Source organism: Monopterus albus, unplaced genomic scaffold, assembly GCF_001952655.1.
Source record: "Monopterus albus unplaced genomic scaffold, M_albus_1.0 scaffold166.1, whole genome shotgun sequence".
Lineage (NCBI taxonomy): Eukaryota > Metazoa > Chordata > Actinopteri > Synbranchiformes > Synbranchidae > Monopterus > Monopterus albus.
Genome location: NW_018128046.1, coordinates 85,837 through 106,249, shown reverse-complemented (window position 1 = coordinate 106,249; position 20,413 = coordinate 85,837). Strand labels below are relative to the sequence as shown.

Sequence of the window (20,413 nt, the reverse complement as noted above, 5' to 3'; positions counted from 1 at the left end):
GTCAATAGATAACATAGTAGATAACACAAGTCCTTGGTGGATTTCATTAGTAGAAGGATGTTTTTACCAACATCACCAATTTACTTTCACAAAGATCATAACATCAGCACTCCATCAGAATAATCTGAAAGACATAACAAGCCCACACACACAGATTCTAGACAGAGAGGCTGTAACAGTAATTTGTTTAGTAACACTCAAATATCAGTATCTATAGTAGAAAATGTGTTCTCCACAGCTGGCCAGCTGTCTGAAAAAAATAAAACTCTGGGTAAAAAGGACTAGTACAAAAACTACTGAACATCTTTGCACAGTATCACAGCCTTATTGATATTAATTATATCAACAGTAAAGTGACTACTAGTCCAGTAGGCAGGCTTTTCCACCACTTCCTGAACATTAAGGATATAGAACAAATCATACCACAAGGATTTGAGCTGCGGATCGTTCCCTCCGGCCAGGATATGGTTCCTCCATACCTGGATGGTATCATGCCCATACCTGGATTGAGCCCTCTGTCTCATCTTTGTGGCAATGTCTTTGTCAATCATGCTTTCCACTCCTTCAGCCCCATCCTCAACACAGTTGTAAAGGTGTCTGCCACAGGCCCACATGAGCGAAGTGGTGGAGCTCCAAGCCAGTGAGATGCGTTCAAACACAGTGAAGTCGGCCATGACCCGGTTGGCTGCTGACACCACCACCATGCGGTTCTGAGAGGATGGATGCCAAGCAAAGCTGCCGATCTGGCTTTCACAAGGCTGCACGCTGCGCTCAATGATGGTGGGCTCCATCTCATCGCCGATGGGTGTAGGAGTGTGTTGCATGTCATACAGACGGATGATGTTGCTGTCGCGTGTCAGTGTGGCCAGCAGGCCGGTACGAGTTGGACACCAAGCCACCTGAAAACAATAAAAGAAACTTCGCAATTAACCACCAACAATATACCAACAAAATCTAATGTCCTGAATATTTTACAAATAAATTACAGCTTCAAAACAAACAAAAAGCTTTCAAAACAAAATTCTTACACCAATTCAACTGAACACAGTGTGAAGATTAGCTGTTCTCATCAGAAACAAACTCTGTTATACCTTAGTGAGTGGTTTTGGTTGTTCGGTGAGTGTTAGCACAGGCTTCTCAAACTTCCTCAGATCCCAGATGGCCACCTGTCCCTCAAAAAAGGATGCCACACGGTCATGGAAGTGCGGATCGACTGTCACCCCCTGGATGGCCTTGGTGTTGACAAATGTTTTCTGACTTGTGTTTCTCAGGTCAAATATTGCAAGGTTCCGGTGCATGCCAGCCAATAGTAGCTTTGGGTCACGAAGCAGCCAGCAGAGGGACAGACAAGCATCATTCTGGCCTAATTCATACAATGGTTTGGTCACTACTGTGCTCGAGTCCAAATCCACAGATGAGAGACGAATCTTCTCAGCTGCTATACTGGCCTCCGGAGAAAACTTACTACTGATGTCCCATATAAGGACAGAGAAGTCTGCTCTGTGTTTGTCTAGCCCAGCAGCCAGCAAGTTGCTGTCCACGGGGTTCCAGGCTAAAGTGTTGCACTGGCGGGCATGTTTGGGCACCAAATCTTTCCCCACCAGCTCTTTACATGTGGAACTGTTGCTCTGGCCCAGGCTGGTTAGCACCACTCTGCCATTAGCTTGGCCCACAGCGAGCAAACACTCAGGCTCATGCTTTGGGTACCAGGCAACACATTTCATGTAAGGGGTGTCAGAGTTAATGGCTAGTAAAGTAGCAGCAGTTTCTTCAGAGAGTGGGAGAGTACCAGCCTTGGCTTCTGAGCTGCCAACAGGTCCAATACGGTACAGCCCTAACTCCGAGTCACAGATGACATAGCGGTCCGGGTGGTGGGGAGACCACAGGATGTCTGACTTTGAGCCACTCATGATTCAGAAGCAGCTAGAAGAATGTCAAGAGTATTTGCTTTCTACAACCTTGAAACAGTGCAGATTGACAGAGAAATTAGCACACTGATAAATACTAGTGAGTCCACAGTAATATTTTATACAAATAAACCATAAACAGGGTTTCTACAGGATTCACTAAGTCAAATTTAAGACTTTTTAAGACATTTTGATAGCAAAGAGAATGCTATTTAATACCTGTTTCAGGGTCATTACAGCCAAAGTATTAAACATATCAATGAAAAACAGCACAGAAAATATGGCCTACAATTAATGTTTTTGTCACCCCTTCCCAGCTTTATACAACTACAATTCCTAATAATATCATTAATTAATCAATAATGACAACCTGGGCTGTGATAGGTGAAAAGTAGCAAATATTGATTATGGAGAACTGAACAGCACAAACAAAAATGTGTATCAATTTCATTACTGCTTACAGCAGACTAGAAAAAAATATTTTAAGAATTTCGAAACTAATAATAAGCTTTACTGCCTTTTAACGTGTTTTGATTAGTAAAATAAATCCAATGCTTTTATAAATTTTTCTACAAACCTGATACCCGTTAAAGGATCATGAATCAACGAAAAAGAACGGTTTCCAAACACTTCAAAAATATAATTTACAAAGTTTTGATTTGTGTTTGTATTTTGATATGTGTTCATTCATAAAAACCGTGTTTAACCCAAGTGGTTAACTGGACTTTATGCAAATATAACCAGTCAAAAGAAATGAGCTGCAGAGGTAAGATACTGCTGCCACTTTCAGAGCTTTCTGTCTGAAAGATGGCAACTTGATTCTAACTAGCTATTAGACAACGCATTTGTTTTTCATAAATGAGCCATGCGAAGTAAAGTACGTCTGTGATTTTTGCCAAAGTGTTACACCAGTTAAAACTAAAGCTAGAAGTTTGTTGATATGCTAGCTCAACTAACTTACGCTAACACTACTGACTGAATGAAGACCCAAAATATGGCTGATTAGCTAGCACATATCTCTGAATCAATCAACACCATATGCTAACACTTTGCAATATTAATGATAATGCGTTACTTACACACATACAAATGGTTTAAATCACCGAGTAAATTTCAATTTGCCATAAACACGCCGTACAGAAACAACTTGAATGTTGTGCGTTACACCTAAACATGTCCGTGGTGCCAGGACAGTCAGCTACTCAAAGTTCCGGTTACGCTCAGCAGGTTGTTTTCCACCAGAGGGTGCCCTAACTACAGGAGTGCAAAGACATTTACTCACTTGCAAATCATCACAATAGTATAACTGAATAACAGATTGAAAATATAGTTCACAGAAGTACTGACACATCACAATAAGTCCTACTAACCTAATACTACCTAAAATAAGGTCAGCATCTGTGCTGTACATGGGAATCATACTACAACTCATTTGGTTTTCACATTAGTAGCAATTTCCATGTGCAAGAGCTCAAATTTAGCTACACTAATGTGTGTGTGTGTGTGTGTGTGTGTGTGTGTGTGTGTGTGTGTGTGTGTGTGTGTGTGTGTCTATGGGTGGGTGGGGGTGGCAGGACAGTCAGGACAATAAAGTCCTTTCGTTCGGTCAACACATGTTGAACTAGAGCAGTGCAGAAATGTTGGAGCAGCCCCAGAGCCCCCTAGCTACACACACAGCACATTGGCTCATCTGATGGTCCTCACTTTACCTCAGGGACCTGATTCCACAGTGAAATGTCTTTCACACAGCCAGTGCTGGACTGCAAGCAATGACTGCTGCTAAATGAGATTCTAGGTAAATGACTTAATTTTTTTTTGCATATCCAGTTTGTTATTTATTTACTTATTGTGTCATGTTACAGTTTTAATGCTAATTTTGATGTGTGTATTGGAGCATAAGCAGGTCATTATGTTAATGTAGTCATATAAGGCAATATACATTTACAAATGCTTTATTTTTTATATTTATTACATATTATTTAAAGGCTGCAGTATTTTACACTTCAAATTTAAACTTGTTTAGACAAATTAGTATTTACACATATTTAGGCTTTATGCTCATTTACATATTTCAACACATTAACATTGCAGAGATTTTTATTAAATGCATTTTTAACATCATGAACATGACCATCTGAGCAAATTAAAGTATTAAAATCACTTTCAGAAAATGCAGCTCTCTGGGTGTGGTAGGTAGGATGTATAATAATAACACATGCTGGTGACCTTTATGACACCTCCAGAATATATTTTGCTTTGTATATACTCTTCATTTCTTTGTCTCATAATAAATCATGTAACTACTTTCTAGGATGGAAATGTTGCTGGGGGGAAACCTGAGGACAGGAGCAGGGCTCTGCCTTCTACTGTTGGCCTTCATACAAGTGGCCACAGGCCAGAGAAGTAAGACAGGACATGGGAACTACAGGCTCCATGGTGATGAAAAAAATGGTAATGCTTTAAATGAGGTATCCACACGTTAGCAGCAAAGGATCCAACACTGGATCCAGCAGGTGTATCAGACTTCAGGTAGGAGGATCATCAGACATTCACCACAAAATCATTTCCCTCCTGGAATTATTTGTACTGTACCTCTTTGAAAAGGGGAACAGGACAGATTGTCAGGTTCACTGGTAAAATTTGGGCTGGGCCATATTTGATCAATATGGATGGTGGCACCAGTCTAATAGTTGAGTCACCAACATCCTAAGTCCTCAATGTTCAATGTTCAAGTCACTAAAATTATGGTTAAATCTAAACTAAAGCTCTGAAGTTTTAATTGAATGTCTTTTTAGATATTTTATATTCACTGCAGTTCGTTATGCCAGTGACTGAATCAATTGATTAAGACAGAGAGGAAAAATGAAACTATAACCATTAACCCTACAAGTGGAAAGAACAAGTAGGTCTCCCTTCCTTAAGGGCAGCTCAAGCCTTAAAGAACTGCATGAGTCTTTGTTTATAGAGATGTCGACTGTCCTGTAAATGGTGGTTCACAGACTTTTGTATCGTGGTAAAATTAAAACTCTCTGAGGAAACAATGCATCTGTGTAAGTTTTTTGATATGATAAAAGCTATTTATCATGTTTGATATGTTATGTCTGCCTATATGATTTGCTACTGACTAGTCATTTTTTCTATGCTGTACTGAAACTCCACTGACTACAGTCATCTCGTGTTTAGGATCTGAAAATGTTTGACTTTGGCATCTCCCAGTGGTAATATCAAAAAAGACACATGGCAGACAGCAATGCATGCTAGGGCTGCAAGTAATGATTCTTTTTAGTATCAGTTAATCTACTGCTATTTGATTAATCAATTAACTTAGTCTACAAAATGTGAAAATATGAAAAATTCTCATCACACTTTCTGAGAGTCTAAGGGTGACGCCTTGAAACGATTTCATTTGGCCGACCGACGGCAAAAGATATTCGATAACCAAAGTCATTGCTGCTTAGCTTTTTGTTGATCAGAAAATCAATTAATGGAGTAGTTGTTTCACTGCAACTGCAGATGCCTAAAAAAAATACACACAGGAGGTTAAAAAATATTGAATATCGACATGAAATATGACTAATTTGAATCCAGTACCACTACTGGCCTGTAACTCTTTGTAAAAAGATGGTAGAAACTCTTTAGAAGACATATAAGCATATTGAAAACCATACAAACATTGCCTTTAGAACTTTGCAGATTTAGGCAAGGTATTGCAACTTTGCAGGCGCAGCCTTTCACCAACTGCTTCTTCTACAGTATAGTGAGTCTCTACATCTGTCTGAGGTTTTGGTGGTTTTGCTTCTCCCACAGGTCTGACATGTTCACTGGAGGTGGCCTTTATCCTGGACAGCTCTGAGAGTGCAAAGATCTTCCTATTTGAGAAGCAGAAGTCCTTCGTATTGAGCTTCAGCACAAGGCTCTTCATGCTGCAGGTAGCTGGCTGGGCGCTGAGGGTGCGAATGTCTGCACTCCAGTACAGCAGCTCCGTGTCCATAGAGCATAGATTCTCAGCCTGGAAAGACCTGGATTCATTCCATGGCCAAGTCAGCACCATGAGCTACATTGGCCATGGCACCTACACCACCTATGCCATCACCAATGCCTCACAGCTGCTGGTGCAGGAGACACAGGAAGACAGCGTCAGGGTTGCAGTGCTGATGACCGATGGGGTGGACCATCCACGCAACCCTGATGTGATTGCAGCTGCAACAGAGGCCAAAGGTCACGGAATAAAGTTCTTCACTGTGGGGTTATCGGACATTGCCCAGCAGAGCCCAAATAACGCCAAGCTCCGGGCCATAGCCAGCACACCTGCTCAGCAGTTTGTTCAAAGTCTTCTTGATACTCAACTTGAGGAGAAGATGCTCAAAGAGATGGTAAATGTTGCTTCAAGTGAAATGACTTCAAGTAACATGAGTCTGTATGTATGTTGACAACAGAAACAGCAGCAACTTGCTTGTAACACTTCAATGTGACACTGGTATAGAAGGACAGCTTTTCAAACTCCCACAGCCACATCAGTCACTCGAGCACAACGTGGTAGTGCCTTTGCTGTGGGTGTCTCCAAATGCTCTTGCTTTTTGGTTTCTGCAGGTGCAGGAGCACAAAGCGTAAAATGCTGAGTGAGGTGGAATATACATCACAGGATGTGGTGATTAATGAATTCACTCTTAGTCACATTAGTGGTGTCTTTGCTGTGCCAATCACAATGGCACAAAGAGAAGGAGATGATATTGTTGTCTATATGGTGCAAAGCTGCACAATGTGAACAAACAACACCTCAGATCTTCAGCCAGTGGCAGATGGTGTGGGTTTTTATCCAGTTTGTACAATGATGATGAGACTGCATCTATTCTGCTGTATGGTCACATTACACCATAAAATATGGCACAAAGGCATTGTCAGCAGATTTATATTGCACCAGAAACAGATGTGCTACAGAGATCTCTTTCCTTGGTGGCACATTCTTGACCAAAATACCAACAATTCACTATAGGCAGCGTCATTTAAATGAACCTCCCGCCTGTGTAGCGTGTGCTCTGAGCTGGGCAGCAAAATACCAGCAGCTGCTGTTGTATTTCCTTGGATTAAAATCATGCCTGCATCTTAGCCCTCCACATGGTGAAGAAGCACTGATGGTCTATTGTACATTCAGCAGCCTATCAGCAGCATGCAGCCTTATGTCCCCCCCTTTTTCTGCACTCTCTGTCCTCACACTGGGTTCAGCCCTCAGACTCAGAGTTGTGTCTGTACAGTGGGACTTTCTCATCTGCTCTGCATTTTCCACACTCAGAAATGTCAAATATCTACAGAAGGTCAGGCCCTGTCTGAGCAACTGGCACAGCTTGTTCTGCTTTCCATAGGCTTGATGTCAATCACAGCCATTTATAGCTTGTAAGAAATAAAGTATAAATGTCACAAGGAGGATCATTTCTTATAAACATGTACCACAGTTTATTACATCATGACATTATATTCAATCTGTAACTAGACTGTCTTTGACATTGTTTTTTATGATGTTTTGCTTCCAGGCTACAGTTGCATTTGAAGGGGTAAGTTATTCTGTGTAATTCTGCACTTATCTTATCTCTAGTGACTAAGTGCAAATGATTGTACCGACATTTTGTGTTTCTCTCTGTTAGTGTCCACAGTCACAAGTGTGTTTGTGTGAAAGAGGAGAGAGAGGCCCTGCAGGAACTCCAGGAAGTTTTTCAAGGGTAAATTAGATTAATATTAGAATCATACTGGAGAAATTCTGTAAAAAAAAACAAAAAAACTACGTACCAAAATTTTAGAATACTCACTCTAACTAGGTTGCTCTATATTTCTTTATCATAAACATATGTAGCATCATCTTCTCTTTCAGAATCTAACCAGCCTCCTATTACTAATTCCAGGGTAGAAAAGGAGACCCAGGCTTCAGAGGGCTGCATGGCCAAAAAGGAGCGAGGGCAAGTCAATAGCACAAAGAAACAACATTTTTCATTGTTTGATTTTGTGGTGCTCATTGTTAGTCTCTTTCTATAAGGGCAAGCCTGGCTTGAATGGTCAACCTGGAAGTGATGGTCCAGAGGTATAAATATATACCTTGTTTTTATACAACTATTAGCATTAATATGGTTCTCATGAGATTAAATCAGACTTCAAAGCTGTTTCATTTTCTACAGGGTCTTCCAGGTTACAAGGGCAGCAAGGTGAGTATCGCTCTGACTTGCAGCTTTACCAACAGTCCAACTGTTTCACTTTCATCAAATAAACTGACATGTTCATAAAAAGCAATCAGAGGATTTAATCAGTGTGCTGTCTTACAGGGGGAGAGAGGAGACTGTGGCACTCCAGGGGAAAAGGGTGGCACTGTATGGTCATTATTTACTAAAATGTTTCAACAACTGCCACAGACTTTGTCCAAGTAATGAATGAAGTGCCATCTTGCAGGGCCCTGCAGGACCTCCGGGCCTGCGTGGAGCAAAAGGAGAACAGGTACAGTGGCTTTGCATCAGTTTGTTCACTTGAACAGCAACAATTATATATTATTTTTGCAGGTGAATTTCATATATGAAAACCTTCTGGCTTTTCTGGCTTTTTTTGATAAACTTTCATAGGCTGCTATTTTAGTTGATTTACCATTATATTTATCAAACCAATTCATCATTTGTCAGTTCAGTCTATAACTGTTTTTCAGTTCAGAAGTAATTTCCTGATTTATTTTTATTATCATAATTTCTGCCACTTCCCCCCCTCATCCTTTATGCCCCTGATCATACAGTTCATTGCCTGCTCTTCATATTGTTTCACACATCACGATATGTTGACATCAAACAGTCTGTTTACTCTCCAATATGAAAAATGTAAGTGGAATTTGTCCTGTATTCAGTCCTGCACTAATGGAATGTGAAAATTGGATTATGGGTAATCCTGCTACTAATGTGGCTATCCAAAGCAGTGAATCCAGGCTTGCAGGATATTTTTCTTTTGCAGGAACAGATTTTGTGTCATGGGATTAGCGCAGGGACCTGGATGCCCAGCACTGCTCTTCCTCCTTTGTGCCACTAGCATTGTTTTAGTATAACCTTGTTATTTTGTTAGCTTTGCCTGAGAATCACGCCATGAAAGCTATTATTGTTGATGTTACAGTCATAGTGGGTTGGCTTTGAACAGCAGATCAGTCCTACAGTAAGGGAGCTTCATTTTTAATTCACACATAGTTGTTTTGTGCCGTTTGATTTCAACTTTTGTCCCAAAAGTAAGAAAATTGCCCTAAATAGTCGCAGGAAACCAACAAATTCTGTAGAGTACTTATGAATTTGATTAAAGTAAATAAATGTTTGCTTTCAAGGATTAGAAAAACCTGTACATACATTTGTTATGCAGGGTTTGATGGGGCCACCAGGAGACATGGGTCCAGAAGGCCCAGCAGGACCCAAGGTAAGTTTCCCCAGAAAGCTCAACATGCATTGAAATTTGGGGGAATGTTCAGCTTTGTCTTCTGTCATTTCTGGTGTGCTATTTTCATGCAGCAACACTTTGACTGTCTGGATTGGCTGTTGATTGCAAGCGCTACATACAGATAACATCACTGTATATATCAGGATTTTCACATTTCTAACTTTGATGTCTCCCAGTGGTATTGTCAAAAAGATAGGACACAGCAATGTATGCCAAACCAAAAGCTATGCTAATACAGAGTATAAAAATAAACAAAAGTATTTTATAATTTTTATTAACCATTTGGGTAGGAATACATATTTATGTTTCCCATAATATCTACAGTAGCTAGCAAGCTTATGTAGCTGTGATTTCAGTGATAGGACACAGTTAGGGGGAAAAATCTGAGATTTAACATCTGAGAACAACATTTTAATATTTTGAAATAAAAAAAATACTCATGTTTGAGAGTAAAATTGTAATTTCGAAGAAACTGGTAGCTTTGATTGGCTCTGATACCACAACTCCACCTCTGGTTGCTACTGCACAAAATGTGACTGCAAAATTTCTCAAAAAAGCAAGATGGGTGATATTTTGGCTTTACATTTGTATAGCGGCAGGATGTGGTAGTGAGCCATCCCTCTTTATATATAGTCTACAGTATGATTTTGTATGATCCTGGCAAGAGCCAGGAGGCAGTTAGCATAGCTTAGCAATTCACTGGAACCGGGGGAACCAGCTAGCCTGGATCGCACTGAATTTAAAACACACCTACTAATGGTTCAAATTACCACACTTTATGAAGAAATATAAAATGACATTTTGCGGTTTTGTAGGAAGTTTCCTTTCCTTTTAAAGAGTTTTCCTAGAGAGTAAAACATTTCCACTTCCACAGGATCTGAAATGCCTCTATCAACACACACAAGGCTCTCTCAGTAACTATCAACACACACAAGGCTCTCTCAGTAAATGAAGTTATTTAATATCATTTAGAAATGTGGGGCTTTTCTCCTATGGAATAGTAGAATTGTCTTTTTCATTTGTGACACACCACTATTCACATGCAGCTTTCCACAGACACTTTCCCACAGAACATCTGTATTGTCAGACAGCAGTGAAAAAAGAGGCAATATAAAAAAGACCTTTAAAATGTGTGCCCAAGGCTAATAAGATGCTGATGCCTCACTGCGGAGCTGTCTGCAGCTTTTTCACAAAGATGTCTTTATCCAGATATCCAGAAATATAATTTGATTTATATCACTTTCAGGAAAAGTCAAAACATTAATCAAGATCAGGTTTTACACAAGGAACAAAGCACTGCTTTTTATTTCTCAAATGCCAGAAAAGGTTGCAGCAACAATACAGGCCATTTGGATTTGCTGATTAAAGACAATATATGTTTTTATACATCTACTGTAGTCACTGTTTAGTTCAATTTACAGTGTAAATATGAACAAATATGCAAATATGAATTGAGTTTTAATGCTTTATGAATAAAATATTGCTGTCAAAATTCTAGATGGATTATAATAATACTTCCTTTTTGAGGTTCTTCTTAGAGAGGATTTTGTCCCAATGCTAAAAGCTTCCCCAAATCTTAAGTGTTATGTGAATAGGTTGGACTAGGATGGTTCTTGTTATTGTCTGAGTTTTTGTTCTGAGACTCATCACATTTTAGTTCTGCCAAAATATACTTTGAGTTCTGAATAATACTCCTCTGTATTTGGAGAAGATGGGTCGTTAACAAACCTGAAGTGTTGGCCGGCTGGGAGGGCTGGCCCCTGTGTTAGTTGATAGATGCACTTAGTCACTATTTGTCCGTTTATTTTGTCAACCTATTTTGTTGTGCTGAACTGCTATCACACAGGGAGACCGAGGGCCCAGTGGTGTTTCTGGACCACCAGGGGAAATTGGTGTTGGATTCCCAGGAGCCAAGGTGACTCTTAAAATTACAACAAAACATCTGCTACAGTCATATAATCTTCCTCAACTCAAAATTTTGCCTAAATGTACTCTGAAGGTGCACTCTTTCTGCAGGTTTATGTGAAACAGTTGATGTACTCCCTCCCCTTAATAAAATGTTTCCTGATAATAACAAAACCCTAATAATTAAAGAGAGGAAAAATATATACCTTATTACTGAATTACTGTCAAGTATTTTAAGTTGTTGACTGGTGATGTGTGATGCTTTTAGGGTGAACAGGGCATTCAGGGAAGACAAGGTCCTGCAGGTCCTGTTGGGATAGGAGAACCAGGACTAACAGTGAGTGTGAAGAAACTGGTCTTTTGTGGCATTGTTCATCAAGATCTTTTACAAGCTCAAGTTCATTGTATGAGTCACATTTTCTTGAGAGTGTAACAGCTTATTTGTATAAACGGACAGGTACTGTATAAATATATCCTGTTTCAACAAGTGAATAAACAAAATGAGATAGACAGACAGAGAGATAGATAGATAGATAGATAGATAGATAGATAGATAGATAGATAGATAGATCTATCTAGTTATCTATAGATCAGAGTTGTCCAGTGGATCTTTGCTATTTTATATCATTTACTGAAGCCTTCACCTTTACATGTAGAGTTTTAGTATAACTTGGCAGTTTATTGCAGGGTCCCCCAGGACCACCTGGAGCACAGGGGATCCCAGGACCACCTGGAGAGGGCTTTCCAGGGCTAAAGGTGAGTAAACCTTTTAACCAGGTGTTAGTGTAGAGCAATAGTTCAAAACAATGGCCCGAATATTTGGAAATTTTTACTTCAACTAAAACTGACAGTGTCTAATTCACTGATTTCATCCTTCTCATAATTAACTGTTTGTAATTATCAGCTGCTGCAAGTATTTTGCCACCAAGACTAGATTTTGTTTTTTTATAATTACTGTAAATATACATTCTGCTATTGCTTTTCAGTTGCATTTTAAGTCATATAACTATAATAACTGTCTGTGGAAAGCACTACATGTGGTTTTCTATTAAGTACAGACAATATTTGGATAAAGGCCCTTCTAGGAGCTGCTTTAAGCTATAAAGAGTGTGACACGTTGCACTGGTCCATGTACTTGTCCCTGATAAGTTCAATATTGAAAACAAATGTGAAGAAGGGTTGAAATAGACAGAGAAGTGATCTGGACACAGTGGTTGTCATCCTTATGGAGTCAACAAACAAATATATGAAAACCTAACATCTTTCAAAGCTTTCAAGGTCATTTTTGATTTCTATGGCATCGACTCTAGCAGTTTTTAAACAAGTGTGTGCGCAGATTTATTGTATTATGACTAGAGTTTGACTAAAAACAACCACATTGACACGAGTGTTGCAGCTGACAGCCAATGCTGCCACAGTGCCCTTGAAAATAGTTTTGAGAACAGTGATTTGTGTATCAGACATCTTGTCTTTGTTTTAGGGTGAACGAGGATATGAAGGTCCAAGGGGCAGTCGTGGGCTTCCAGGTATCGGGATTAAAGGTGACAAGGTAAATAAACCTGGGATTGAAACAAAGCTTAAACGTCAACTTGTTTTTATACCTTGTAATTGATTGTCAAGGTATTAATGATTTTTGCATACCTTTATGATATGAAGATACAGAAAAATCTTTTCCCAGGGCAGTATCGGACCACCTGGCATTCCAGGTCCAGTTGGTGCTCCTGGGTTAGAGCTTCAAGGTGAAAAGGTAAAATCTGGATTGACCGATGGGAGACTGTTTGGTGCTGATTGTTAGAAACAAACTTATGGTGCAGAAAGTTACCAGTGTTTTCCAACTCACTCCAGTATAGAGCCAGTGTAGATTGTGTTTTCACTTTCATCTTCTTTCTTTCAGGGTGATCAAGGCCCAGTTGGACCTTCAGGACCCAGAGGTTTCCCAGGTATTGGAATAACAGGACCTAAGGTAAAACAGGAGAGAGAACTGACAGGATGGTAAATGGACTGTATTTTATATAGCACTTTCTCACAGTGTGTTGCACTGGCCAAAGCGCTTTACAGAAGATCACCAACACCATTCACCCATTCACACACAACATTCACACACCGATGACGACAGGCTGCCATGCATCGGCGCTAGTCAAGCCACCGGGAGCAATTCGGGGTTCAGTGTCTTGCTCAGGGACACTTAGGCATGCGGGGAGACCGGGAGTCAAATCACCAACTTGCTGGTCAGGAGACAACTGCCCTACCTCATGAGCCACAGCCACCCCAACGATGTTTGTCTCAGAAACAGAAACTAAGATAGCAATTGTAATTAGCAGTCAGTTGATTCTCTATGTGACAAGGCGACATTATACTGACGTTGATTCTCTATGTGACAAGGCGACATTATACTGACGTGGTGTAGTTTTTCTGACAGTCAGGTTTGTAGTTTTAGACAGTGAGAAATGGAAATGCAGAAAATGGCATGTTTGTTATGCGTTGTAATAATGCCCTTTAAATCAATTGTCTTTCTGTAATAGGCTGAAAGTTTACTGGATAGCCACTCATAATGTGACTCACCTGTGTGAAATTGTCTTCGTCAGCCCTAATTATTTTATAATTCTGTATAATAATGGTGTGTATTCAGGAGGAACATAATTATTTTCAAATAAAAGTTTCCGTCCGCTCTCACTGTCACTTGAGCTGTGTGTGGATCCATGTGGCCACTAAATCCAGTAAATCAAAGATCACAGCTATTTTAGTGTTAATGCTGTCATAACATTTTTGATTAACAGAAGCACATTTGTTGGTGCTCACGGTGATTATTTTAATGTATGTGCCATCGATTACTCCAGCATGTCCAAAGAGATTGGTGAGTTGCGTATTTGTAGCTGGGTTTTCACTGATTAACAGTGAGTGGTGTGGAAATGAGGAAATCAGTACATTATCAGTGCAGCTGTGATAAAGATCAAGGTTTATTACGGCCAAAACCATAGGCTTTGACAGACTCAAATCATCACTGTTGCTGCACAGTAAAATGTGCAGCCTAAAGATGCAACGACTGCAGTTTCAGTGGAGACGGTGTGTGTTCTTCTTGTTGATGGAGCAGCTGCACCTTGCACAAGATCAGTCACAAAACTGTTCCTTTTATGGCCAAACTGTATCTTTTAACGAGCTCATAGATATAATTAAAACACATCTCCTCCTCTGTGTGCTTGTCTCGGTTTGAATGCCACCTCCTGGTAGCTCCTAACCAGTTAGGACACCCCTGGAGCTCTCTGACATACTAGTGGAGATAGGACTGATTTCCTAAGATAGGAATGTTCAAGTCAAGTCAAGATTTTTATTTGCCATTTATGCATAAACAGACAGTCTAGGCATATAGGAATTCTTGTGCAGCTCTCCTTTGGAGTCAGGTAAGGAGTCAAAAGCCAGAAAGAACACTTAGTCTTAAAATAATAAAGTTACATAAAAACAAAAGTTGATAAATTGATCTTACTTCTACTCCTAAAAGTTGGACCAAAATGTTTCATTCTGAGAATCTTTGGCCAGTTAGGAGTGATTTCCTACTCTGAGATGTTGAATAAATTCATTTAAAGTTAATTTCAGAGAGTTAAGAGATTTTTTTCAGCATTTTCTGTGCCCAGAACTATGTTTTAGGAAATGATTAATGATACCACATACTGTATTTGTGACCAGTTTTTAGAGTTTTATGTCCTTAGGAGCAAATGTTAAAATAGAAAATAATGCAAGTCTTACTTTTTTCTAGGAGCGTTTTTCCTCCATACTGATAGGGGACTTCACTTCCAAATAGCAGACTACATTATTTCTTAAATTCAGCATCATAACTTTTTGTAATTTCACCAGTTTTCTTGCTGGTTACATGTAATTTCTATGTCACGCTCCATAGTAGAAACACATGCTAAAGATGCTACTGTCTGTGTAAATGTTCAGGGGAACCAGGGCCTCAGAGGTGAGCATGGACCTCCAGGTGAGAGAGGAGTGGGAGAACCAGGATCCAAAGTGAGTCCTCTAAATAGTATCTTTCTACAGTAGAACTGACATTGTGGGAAATATGTTTATTCACATTTTTGCTGAGACTCAGATGAGAAAATAGATACTACTTTGATGTTCGTTGAAGCTGGAGCCAATAACAGGTTAGCTTAGCTTTAAGACTTTATACTTCTGTCTTTGCATGTATCAGATGTGGCAATTGTATTGCTGTTTATCTTTAAAGGGAGTCAGGCTGTTTCTCTTTGCTTCCAGGCTTAATGCTAAGCCAAAAATACACATTTCCTAAGATCACAAACTATTCCTTTAAGTTGAATTGCAGGATCTGTTGGTGTTCTCTAAAAGGTAAAATATTAAAACATTAAACATTCATTAACATTAAGAATAAATCAATAACCAGTCATTTAACTAAGACAAGCTTTAATCCCTAAATCATTCATTACAAAGATCAGTTTTTGGATAATTTCAGTACTGCTTCAGTGTTTATATTCAGTGGTCTATTTCATTCCTGGTCAGTTTGGACCCAGCTGGTGCTCTTGTGTGTTATTTTCTCCTGTCAGGGTGACCCAGGCGAAGAAGGGTTACCAGGTCTACCAGGGCAGCCAGGAGAGGATGGAGTCCCGGGACCAAAGGTAACATCATGACATAAAATCAGTTATCTGTTTTGATACATTAAAAAAAACAAAAGTCTTAATAGTCCCATGTTTCACTGGCTTGTATTGATGGCAGGGTGACACCGGGTTACCGGGTCCCAGGGGACCTGACGGAACTCCTGGTAAAGGAGCCCCTGGAGAGAAGGTAAGACATTTTTCACACTTGGCTCAAACTGTATACAAAAGTTACATGCAAACATGTTGAAATATATGACGTATGCCTTTAAAATACAATTGTCTTTATGCGATGTGTGCACTCATCTAAAAGTTTAGCCCAAAGTTAATGATTCAAAGGACTCTGGAAAAATGTGAGCAGTACTGGACAGTGCTGAATTTTTTTTGCAGGGAGACAGAGGGGACAAAGGGACCAGAGGCCTGTCAGGGGCCATTGGTCCTGTGGGGCCAATGGGGCCAAAGGTACAGTATGTGTATGCATAGCAAAAGCATTTTGTATAAAACTGTTGCATAATCATACCTGCAAACCAACAAGAGGCTGAAGAGAATTTGATCCGATTTGATCAGAATACATTAAGGCAGCATGCAACTGAGGATTAGTGTCATTATCGATTAATGTACCAGTTATCTTCTTGGCCCATAGAATAAGATATTTTGAAATGTCTTGTTTCAGAATTCAAAGTCAGAATTATAAAAAATAAATTAGGGAAGAGCCCGGTTATTTGACCTGGTTATTTGTGAGAAAAAGAAACATTTTACAGTTAGAAAATGTATGTTATTATCAAAGGGGACAGCAGGAGTGAACACAAACATACATTCTGACACCTTGCTGAAAATAATATTACTTATAATTAATTGATATAACAACATAGCAAAATGCAAATTAGATGTTCATAGTGAAATCTGTTTTTGCACACAGTATCTGTTGCCTGATAAGAGTTTACTCTTCCAGGGAGAACCGGGAAGTATTGGGCCTCCAGGTGCAACTGGACCACCAGGGAGGGGTTTACCTGGTGCCAAGGTAAACACACATGGTACCATCATACACTGTTGTGACTGTGACCAGCAGTGAATCTGGTTCATTCACCCACTTCTGGTTTTTGTCAGGGAGAACCAGGTCCACAAGGCCCAGCTGGAGCTGCAGGAGAACAGGGAACGGGTTTACCTGGACCCAAGGTGAGTTCAGCTCAGGTTAACTCTTCACTGATTCTCTCATTAGAGGTACAGGCCAAGTGGTGTGCTTTTGTCTGTAGGGTGACAGAGGGTCACCTGGACCTGTTGGCCTACCTGGACTGGAGGGTGAAGGCTTCCCCGGCCATCCAGTGAGTATCAACCTATAATACAGCCTCCTCTGTCACTGCAGACATCCTTATCACCATTTCTTCTCCCTATGTCTCAGGGACTTCCAGGGCCTCCTGGGTTGACAGGAGAGACCGGACCAGAAGGCATTGGTTTACCTGGACCAAAGGTAAAAGTTTATGCAGGGAAAAGCACAGCATTTCTATGGTAATTTGATTTGCAATAACACTAACTGTGTTTGTATTTCCCCAAGTGTCAGCAGATAATGTTAAGAGATTAAAATCCAAAGTTACACTCTAAAAATGTTTTCCCCCTCATATTTCAATAAAAACATTATTTCTTGTGAGATACAGAACCAACAATATTCATAAATGTATGACATAAAAGTCCTGGAACTCCAGTGCTACCTGATTTACAATATAGAACAAAATAGAAGTTATGATTTGTTTTATTTTCAGGGAGACAGGGGCTTGCCTGGACCCGCTGGCCCTGCTGGGCCACCAGGAATTGGTCTACCTGGTCCCAAGGTAATCCACCATGTAAAACATTGGCTTGTGTGTGATTTGTCAAAGCAATAACTACAGTACACTGCCTGAAACCATGTTGGTATTTTCATCTTCTAATGTACCTGCAGGGTTCAGTCGGCCAAATGGGACCACCAGGTCTGCAGGGGCTACCTGGAGAGGGCATTCAAGGACCAAAGGTACCACTATCATCTGTCAGTTTGATCAGTAACTACAGTGCATAGCCAGTTGTAAAAGGCAGTTTATGTGTCCTGACTAGGTTCATCAGTCTATTTTTGTATTCGAGTAAAAATGCTTCTTTTTCCTTCCAGTGATGGTCAGCAATGCTCTAGACTAAAGACTCCATTATGAGGTGATACTGAATCAGGGCAGAATATTTAATTTAAAGTTAAATGTGAGAATCCTTATTTTCCCTATTTTATGTTTTTTTTTATTGGTGGTTTTTTTGTTTGCTTGTTTTTGTAAGAAGCTTAAAGATGTTCCTGCTGTATTGGAAAACATGTTAACGTTCAACAACTAAAACCACCTGAGTCCCCATGAGTTTTAGCTGTTGGCAGACTCATGGGATATGTTATTGTTGGATGCTTATAAAACAAAAGTTTTATTTCAGTGAAAATGACACTGTAGAAAGGATTTAGCTTAGGATCAGAGGCACATGCTTCCACTTAGGTTAGATCTTGTTTTATAAGTTCTCCTAGGCATGAATTGTGCTTGGTGTTTTCAGGGTGAGCCAGGATTTCAGGGGATCCCTGGCCCCAGAGGCCCTCCTGGACAAGGTCTGCAGGGGGAAAAGGTAAGAAAATACCAGCAATATATACAAAATGAGTAATAACTAATTAAAAATTATCTTAGCTGAGAGCAACACTTGAAAACTAATGGCTTCAAATGGAAGTGAAAGGCAATTCAAATAAAACACTGTTCTGTGATCCAAATTCTATGATCACATCCGCTCAGAAGATGCCAGAGCAACAACAAATACAAACCACAGTCTGTCTGGATTGCTTGTTCACAGTTGTTCAGTTGTACAGATATGTGCATACCTACAGGGTTCTGTTAGGCAGCCCTACGTTGTTATTTTGGTTAATAGGTTGGTTGTTGTTGCAGGGGGACCGAGGGCTCAGAGGTGAGAAAGGCAAAAAGGGAGATGCAGGGGAACCTGGAGAGCCAGGAGCCACTGGACCTCTGGTAATGGACTTTCTGGGCAATTTTTCAAAGTTTTTGTTAGTTTGGTGAGAGATTCTCTTTGACTGCCATGACTATATCTGTCCAAGTAACCTTGTGCATAACGCTGAACACCAGCCTGACGCAGGACATACAGTATCTTGCAGGCATCTCAGCATGGATATAAGAGAAAACCGCTTCCTTCACACAACAAGTATTCATTTAACTGAGTGATTTATAGTATGCGAATAACGATTTCTGTCTATTCACAGGGTAGAATGGGACAGAAGGGAGAACCTGGACTTACAGTATGTACAGTACAGTGCATCACTCACTAAACTAAAATAGAGATTTGTCAATTAATTGACAGAAAATTATTCTTAAATATTAAAATGAACAGATTCTCTCAGATTTATGAGAGTGTGAACTGTTGGTTGGGAAACATAAGATGACTGGAGGAGTTTACTTGGCTTTTTGTAATGTGAGAGAAATTAATGGACAAGATAATTGAGACATTTCTGAACAATGAAAATAAGAATATGTAGCAGGCCTAAATAGATTTAATACAAGATATAAATCAGTGACAAAGCAGCTTTAAGTGTTGCATTTGCTGTCATCCACAGAGGGAAGAAATCATCAAAATAGTGAGATCCATATGTAGTAAGTAATCAGTCACAAGGGGATGTGGAAATCTTTCTTTTTCCATACATAGGTGACTAAACTACTGGTCTGCCTCTGGCTCTGCTCTGTTTTCTCAGGCTGTGGCGTGACCTGCCGCCAGACCCCCTTAGAGCTTGTTTTTGTGATTGACAGCTCTGAGAGTGTCGGCCCTGAAAACTTCAACATGGTCAAAGACTTTGTGAACAGTCTGATCGACCGAGCCTCAGTCACCCGGGACACCACGCGAGTCGGCGTGGTCCTCTACAGCCACATCAACATGGTGGTGGTCAGCCTCAGACAGGGAGCCACTCGTGATGAGATTAAGTCCGCAGTGCGCTCCATGATCTACCTGGGTGAGGGTACCTTCACAGGCAGTGCCATCCAACAGGCCAACCAGGTGTTCAAGGCGGCACGTGTGGGTGTGAGGAAGGTGGCCATCATCATCACTGATGGGCAGGCTGACAAGAGGGACTCAGTCAGTCTGGAGAGCGCGGTGGCAGAAGCTCAAGGAAGTAACATCGAGATGTTTGTGATTGGGGTGGTGAACGAGAGCGACCCTCTGTGTGAGGAGTTCAAGAAGGAGATCAACCTCATAGCCTCTGACCCGGACAGCAGCCACGTGTACCTGACTGATGAATTCAAAACACTTCCAGGTGACAGTGTTTTATGGTCCTATGCGTCATCCTAGATAAGGCTTTCCATAGAGAATTTCTTCATTATAAAGTGGCTACAATAAAAAAAAAAAAAAATGAATTATCCAGAATGACAAAAACATGTTAGTGCTGAATTCTCTGAAAACCTTTTATAAAGATGCCTCAAGTTTTCAGGGGCTTTAAAGGGAAATGTTCAATGCTGTGAGCACCTCAAGCAAACTTCCACTCCCCTTCGCTGTACTGATGTGAAGGCAGCAGGA

At 40.3% G+C, this 20,413-nt stretch overlaps 2 protein-coding genes across 4 annotated transcripts in view; one reads left to right on the top strand and one right to left on the bottom strand.

Annotated features, from left to right (window-relative positions):
* mios (missing oocyte, meiosis regulator, homolog (Drosophila)) overlaps positions 1 to 3,119 on the bottom strand; it is a 14,129-nt gene extending 11,010 nt beyond the window's left edge. Inside the window, exons 1-3 of one of the 2 annotated variants that reach the window (XM_020615578.1) lie at positions 2,987 to 3,119; positions 1,092 to 1,958; positions 410 to 899 (exon numbers count right to left, since the gene is read on the bottom strand). In XM_020615578.1, coding sequence (XP_020471234.1) covers positions 410 to 899; positions 1,092 to 1,910 — 1,309 coding nt within the window. In that variant the 5' untranslated portion in view covers positions 1,911 to 1,958; positions 2,987 to 3,119. The remainder of the gene's footprint in view (positions 1 to 409; positions 900 to 1,091; positions 1,959 to 2,986) is intronic. The other variant, XM_020615579.1, reaches the window with a different exon arrangement.
* A 379-nt stretch (positions 3,120 to 3,498) lies between these two features.
* Positions 3,499 to 20,413, top strand: part of col28a1b (collagen, type XXVIII, alpha 1b) — a 20,590-nt gene continuing 3,675 nt past the window's right edge. Inside the window, exons 1-32 of one of the 2 annotated variants that reach the window (XM_020615474.1) lie at positions 3,499 to 3,702; positions 4,219 to 4,358; positions 5,715 to 6,280; positions 7,436 to 7,456; positions 7,547 to 7,621; positions 7,802 to 7,855; positions 7,933 to 7,977; positions 8,072 to 8,098; positions 8,216 to 8,260; positions 8,340 to 8,384; positions 9,276 to 9,329; positions 11,197 to 11,265; positions 11,524 to 11,592; positions 11,943 to 12,011; positions 12,736 to 12,804; positions 12,934 to 13,002; positions 13,150 to 13,218; positions 15,192 to 15,260; positions 15,809 to 15,880; positions 15,978 to 16,046; positions 16,247 to 16,318; positions 16,809 to 16,877; positions 16,964 to 17,032; positions 17,110 to 17,178; positions 17,256 to 17,324; positions 17,614 to 17,682; positions 17,790 to 17,858; positions 18,404 to 18,472; positions 18,784 to 18,864; positions 19,113 to 19,148; positions 19,464 to 19,500; positions 19,599 to 20,153. In XM_020615474.1, coding sequence (XP_020471130.1) covers positions 4,220 to 4,358; positions 5,715 to 6,280; positions 7,436 to 7,456; positions 7,547 to 7,621; positions 7,802 to 7,855; positions 7,933 to 7,977; positions 8,072 to 8,098; positions 8,216 to 8,260; positions 8,340 to 8,384; positions 9,276 to 9,329; positions 11,197 to 11,265; positions 11,524 to 11,592; positions 11,943 to 12,011; positions 12,736 to 12,804; positions 12,934 to 13,002; positions 13,150 to 13,218; positions 15,192 to 15,260; positions 15,809 to 15,880; positions 15,978 to 16,046; positions 16,247 to 16,318; positions 16,809 to 16,877; positions 16,964 to 17,032; positions 17,110 to 17,178; positions 17,256 to 17,324; positions 17,614 to 17,682; positions 17,790 to 17,858; positions 18,404 to 18,472; positions 18,784 to 18,864; positions 19,113 to 19,148; positions 19,464 to 19,500; positions 19,599 to 20,153 — 2,959 coding nt within the window. In that variant the 5' untranslated portion in view covers positions 3,499 to 3,702; position 4,219. The remainder of the gene's footprint in view (positions 3,703 to 4,218; positions 4,359 to 5,714; positions 6,281 to 7,435; positions 7,457 to 7,546; positions 7,622 to 7,801; positions 7,856 to 7,932; positions 7,978 to 8,071; positions 8,099 to 8,215; positions 8,261 to 8,339; positions 8,385 to 9,275; positions 9,330 to 11,196; positions 11,266 to 11,523; positions 11,593 to 11,942; positions 12,012 to 12,735; positions 12,805 to 12,933; positions 13,003 to 13,149; positions 13,219 to 15,191; positions 15,261 to 15,808; positions 15,881 to 15,977; positions 16,047 to 16,246; positions 16,319 to 16,808; positions 16,878 to 16,963; positions 17,033 to 17,109; positions 17,179 to 17,255; positions 17,325 to 17,613; positions 17,683 to 17,789; positions 17,859 to 18,403; positions 18,473 to 18,783; positions 18,865 to 19,112; positions 19,149 to 19,463; positions 19,501 to 19,598; positions 20,154 to 20,413) is intronic. The other variant, XM_020615475.1, reaches the window with a different exon arrangement.